This window comes from Pseudochaenichthys georgianus, chromosome 13, assembly GCF_902827115.2.
Source record: "Pseudochaenichthys georgianus chromosome 13, fPseGeo1.2, whole genome shotgun sequence".
NCBI lineage: Eukaryota > Metazoa > Chordata > Actinopteri > Perciformes > Channichthyidae > Pseudochaenichthys > Pseudochaenichthys georgianus.
The window spans coordinates 10,711,296-10,717,295 of record NC_047515.1 but is presented as its reverse complement, the minus strand read 5'-3'; the positions used below and the strand labels follow the sequence as shown (position 1 = coordinate 10,717,295).

The 6,000-nt window shown below is 39.8% G+C and overlaps 1 protein-coding gene across 1 annotated transcript; it reads right to left on the bottom strand.

Annotated features, from left to right (window-relative positions):
• Positions 1-450: 450 nt before the first annotated feature.
• Positions 451-5,323, bottom strand: linc.pou2af1 (lnc RNA pou2af1). The gene is made up of 5 exons (XM_071205251.1): positions 5,314-5,323; positions 4,774-4,874; positions 4,320-4,371; positions 3,265-3,584; positions 451-1,010 (listed from the first exon to the last, which is right to left on the bottom strand). The coding sequence occupies exons 1-5, from the start codon at positions 5,321-5,323 to the stop codon at positions 660-662; spliced, it is 834 nt and encodes a 277-aa protein (XP_071061352.1). The 3' UTR covers positions 451-659.
• Positions 5,324-6,000: the final 677 nt, after the last annotated feature.

Below are 6,000 nucleotides of genomic sequence, written 5' to 3'. Positions count from 1 at the left end.
ACTGAGAGAAGAAAAGGAGTGAGTGCTAAATACAATTATTTCTGTGCAGAGCTATTCTTTCATTGCAGGAAAACTGATTATATCCTCAAAACGCTGGTGTTTGTTAAAGCTCAGATATGAAACCGCTCTCCAAGCAGGATCACACACACCGACACACACACATGGAGAATCCAGCAGAGCAGTTTACATCCAGAGAAACCCACATTACTAGATTACTGTTGTCTTTCAGGGTGTTCCACCGCCGTAACGAAGTCATCGTGGTCTCATTACAGCAGGCTGTTGGTAATCCTCTGCCTTTGATGTGGGAGCAGAAAAGTGTTGCGTTTATATTTTTGTTCAGTGTATATTAAAATGCACCTGCTATGTGTGTTTGCTAACTGTATGCCAGTCTATAAAAGACATATATTTCAAACACATTGATTTAAAACATGTTTATTTAGTACAGCAAAAAGTAATACGTATGAAATTAAATCTAAGAAGTGAAAAAATAGTCATTAATACAAAAATATTTCCATTCTTTCAGCATTCATAATGTCCATTACACCCAAGCAAAAGCCAGTCAGAGAACGTATTGAAATGCAGCGCGGACCATCAAGCAAAGGACAGTGCTCAACATATTTACATTCAAAATATACACAAGAGAACTGATGAAGGTCTCATCATAGTACATTGTAGCACATTTCAGAGGTCATCTGCAAATCCCTCCTGAAATAGTTCTCCTCCGTCAGGCAGGCGTAGGGATAGTCTGTGGGGTTGTAGTAAGGTGCGTATTCAGGGGCGGAGAAGCTATCCTGCGGGCCGGGCCAGTAGGGCAGGCTGCGAAGGTCCTGGCGGGTGCAGTGCTGGAAGTGGAAGTGCTCCGAGGGGAGGCCGGGGTACCCAGGATCCATCCTGGTGGGGGAGTCGTAGCAGGAGGAGGAGGAGGAGGAGGAGAAGGAGTCCTGCGGTGAGTAGCTGTTGTGATCCACGGGGTTGCAAAGCTTCAGCAACTCTGGTGAGGAGCAGGGAGCCTGGAGGAGAAGAGGAGGGTTTACTATGAGCTCATAAATGAGACACCACACTGACAAATCTGAAGCGTTGACTTTAATGAAATGTATTACGTCAGCAGATTTCACATCACTATATTAGGTTAGATGAAAGCACTACTTTTAAGTCTCAATACAAAAATATGTATTACAATAAAATTATGTGAAATGTGTTGGCATAATACATTTACTCAAGTACTGTACTTAAGTATATTTTTTAGATACTTTCCATTTTATGCTATTTTGTACTTCTTCTCATCTACTATTTAGAGGTAAATTGTGTACTTTTACTACACTATATTTATTTGGTAGCTTTAGTCACTTTACAGATATGGATTAATAATGTGAAATATAGTCAACACTTAAAAAGCACTTGAGTTCCACCTGGAGTAAATCCACCAGCTCCCCTGCAGTATATAAAGTCATTACAACTAGCTGCACCTTTACCAGCTTTGAGAACACTTTAATGATCAATCATTATAATCAAAACATATAATATAAATTATTCTGAAATGGACCAATTTGCAGAATGAGTCATTCTACTTTTGGCACTTTAAGAATATCTTGATGCTAATACTTTTGTACTTTTACTTAAGTTGTTCTTGTAACAGAGTATTCCTACACTCTGGTACTTATACTTTTACTCAAGTCCAAGATCTGAATACTTCTTCCACCTCTAAGTGTATATCAAATGAATGTGTTGAGGTCAAATCTGACCGATTTACTACTTCATAATTATTGTGTTTTTCATTTAGTTTCCTCAAGGCCTTGATATCCTTCACAGTAGGCATTTAAACAATTGCTGATCAGTACTTTGATTGCATTTTGAGTGGTTAAGTCAACTTTGTTAAACCTATGATGTTCCCGGTCAACAATGACCACCAATGAATGGGTAACCCTAGATTATGTTCATCCATCAGACAGTACAAACCCACAAATTGACAACCATGTTAATTTTGGAATACGTTTTCAGTGTCTATTCTTTGTAAATTCACTGCAGTTATTAATGTAAACCAGTAGTCTGACACATTGTGTACAGCTTTAAAGGGTGTTAAATACAAATTGGTGATGATTAAAGTGTTTTGTGCTAATGTAAGAGCAGTTAAAACAGACCATTCGGATTTGACCAGGAACACTATAGTAAGGGGGGTAAACGAACACGACACGAGGTTAATTGGACTTTACATAGGCGGTATTCAAGTACTTTTTACAGCAAAATGATGGGAATTCCCTGAATTACTCTTTTAAAGCTTGTTATAACAGCCCTTGTGTCAAATATTGATTTAAAATTTTAACAAAAGCTGTCAAATAAATGTACGAGGAAGTAAAACACATCCCTCTGAGGTGTATTGGAGTTGTGAAATATCATACAATGGTACTTAAGAAACAGGACTTCAGTCGATGTACACCGTTTTTTTTGCACCACTGCCCGCAGGAGACAAATTAAAAGACAACGTGCTGCATTCAAGCCCCAACACAGGTCTCTGCTAAACAGACACATGCAAATTAAAACAAGAATGTCTCCCGAGGCATTTCATTCTGAAATACATATTGGTTCTTAGTTGTTGCCTATACAATGTGCATTTTATTGCAATGGAAAGATGTATTGTAAATACAGAGGTGGGAGAAGTACTGCTATCGTGTACTTAAGTAAAAGTATAAGTATCAGAGTGTAGGAATACTCTGTTACAAGTAAAAGTCCTGAAATCAAAATCGTACTCAAGTAAAAGTACAAAAGTATCTAAATATAATCAAAGTACCAAAAGTAAAAGTACTCACTACTCAGATTGGCCCATTTCAGAATAATATATACGTATATCATGTTGTCATTATAATAATTGATGTATTATTGTGTTGATCAAGCTTGTAAATGTAGCACTCATTTTAAATACTTTATTTACTGCTGCATGTGAATTTAATCCAGGTGTAATTTAAATCTTATTTAAGTGTTGATCATGTTGTTATCATTAATCAAATTCTGCAATGTAACTTAAGGTACTACGTCAATTTAGTGGATAAAAGTACAATATTTACCTCTGATTTAAGGTAGAAGAACAAAGTCACCTAAAATGGAAATACTTAAGTAAATGTAGCCAACAGCTATACTTAGTAACTTTACACCACTATAGGCTCTGCACATTTGAAGAGACCCCAAAGATAAAGAGAGGGGTCATATTTCGTATAAACAGACATGGTTAAATTGCTGTTTTCTGAATGGAGTTTGGAGGGAGAAACCTACCATCCCATGGCCGTAGTAGTCCGCGTCTGAGGAGAGCGCGTGGCACCAGGGCAGCGGCAGTGTGGGGGGGGCAGGCAGGGGAGCGCTGTAGCTGCCACCGCTGCTGCTGTTGGTGTCGTTGTTGCCACTGTAGCCGTTGCCTGGCAACATCATGTCCCCGAACGGCTGCGGAATGTCGTTGAAGGAGCCCTCCTCGTGCATCTGGCTGCCGCACGAACTGTCAGGCACCGGGAACGAGACAGTGCGCAGCTGGAAGGCTCGCGCTCCACAGCCGCGCGCGTCATCTGGAGAAATGGCAGAAGGAGGGTCCTCATAGCGAGCTGACGGAAATAAACAGAAACATAGATTAAAAATAAAGAAAACGTACATAAAAAGGGGAATTTATTTCAGAGGCTACATATTTACCATTACATATCTGTATTATATAATAACCTACATATCGGCTGCACAAAAATGTTTTAAAATAGCACAAATGTTGTATTCCAAATTAAAAAGTGTCAACGTATTCTAATCCTTATTTTAGGACACGGCGAACCACTGAGGAGCATTGGGGAAATATGCAAGGAATCTGCATGGAAACACAGGAGTCCACAGTGATGTCATAATACCATCAGCCAACACATTTGGATGTAGTCTAGCCTTCGTTTATAAGAAGGGACCCTGCACTTTTGCTATTGAGCTTTCTATTGCCTTGCTGCCTAGAATTGCTTTCCAAATATGTTTATGTTATGACTGCATGGGAGGCTTCCATGTGAGTATTTTGTTGTCGTTTCTGCGGGGTCATGGCAGGCTGCTGTGTGTCATTGAGGAATGATATTTGTTTTGGATTTTTTTTTATTTATTCAGCTGATCTGCTGCCTTGCTGCAACCACAATGCGGATTTTCCAACATCGTACTAAACAATGAGATTCGTTTTTGTTATGCTGGATTTGTATTGCAGAACATATTGGTTGGAATATATTTCAAGATCACATTGATTTAGGTCAGGTTTCAGTCATGCTTTAATGGGTTTGTTACACTGTATTGACTTGGACTTCGCTGCTGGGTGAACTTACTTTGAAAAGTGGATGAGCAAAGTCCCTGGAGATCTGAGCACGCCTGGGATAGCTGCTCATAAGGAGGGAGAAAGAAAAGATTGTTAGATATTTTATGCAAATACACATTTTATTGTATAATACATTTCATTTACAGAGCGTTTTTAAACTACACTTTTACAGGGTGAAAAAAATCATAAAAACAACACTTAAAATATATGTTTCGATCTGTGATTTGAACGTGGTGAAGTTGTGGTAATCACGGATGTGTTTAACATAGTAGTTTTTTTTGTCAAACATTAGTATTTGTAACGTTTTGTATTTGTGTGTGTTAACTTAAAAAAAGAAACGTTGGAGTTTTCTAAATGGAGGGTATAGTCAATCATTTACTGGGTCAGTTTGTTGCTTTGCTCAGGGAGTGTTTTACTTTTTTTTCAGGCAGAGAGAGAAAGGGAGGGGGGGGGGGGGGGTTTACCGTTTTCACTTTTTTGCTGTTGGCCTCGTGGGCTCTGTGTCTCTGCAGCAGCTCTTTGACGGTTGTCTTCACGCGGACGCCCTGATATACTCTCTGCTTATCTGTATGAAGAGAACAGCATGTCACTCATGTTTGCTAAACACTCACCATGGTGGCAGACAATAGCAGACACTGACTCCTCTCTGGTCTCCACTCGGCTCCCCCTCTCCTCCCCTACATTAATCCCACAACATGTTTTCGTCTCCAAAAACCCATTTCACAGTCTTTTTCTGCCCCAATAAACTGCAATCTCTCCATTAAATGATCATGTGGCCATACATGTATACACCTTAATAAAAGCTTGAATGTGATTGTGAACATTGTGAACATATAACAACATTTATGTATTTTTAACAGTTTTTATCACATGATTGTCAACGTTTTCTCCGTGCGTAAAAGTGCATTTTTAACGATCCTTGCGCGCTGTGGATCTGGTGAATGTATCCGATTGGTACCGACCCCAGCGCCCCTAAGTAGTCCGGGTCAGGGCTCTCTCTTTACGGCAACTCATGCGTCTCCTATTACGCCCTCAGCAGACCCTTACAATGCAGTCTGTTTATGCTCCGCGCGCTCCAGCCACCCCGCCCAGACCAGGAAAGAGGAAAGCTCTACAAAATACGCCACCGTAAGTATAGATTTATGATCTTAAACGCTTTAAACGAGAGAAATAACGTTGATGGGTCAACGTTGCATCGATATACAAGTTGGAATAGCCGTACGATCGTTTGGTAGAGTTGGATAAAGGCGCTCGGGGAGAATGCGTAAAAAGCTGGAACAAGGCTGTCAGTCGATCGGTAGCTCAACCTTTTCTTAGTAAACGTAGAATTAGTGGATCTGAGCTACAGTTGTGTATCAGAAAGTAAACGTGTCGGTAAATGTGTGCAAACATATCTCTACGCGTTTAGCTCCACGTTACCGGTGTCCGGGCACCTCGTAAAAGTTTCAGTTTAAACAGATTGTTGTTGACTTTCTAAAGATTTACAAGTGCGATTTCAGTCTCATGCTGTTTATAATTCAAACCCCAACTCTTATCCAATCTGTAACTTTATTCAAATAACCCCAGCCCCCACTTTGGATATATAACAGTGAAATTATACCGTATTGGGAATAATTTGCCGTATATTTTTCCTATAGGCGAAGCTTAATTAAAGAAAACTGAGAGAACGCCTCGCATAGGTGGACGTAATT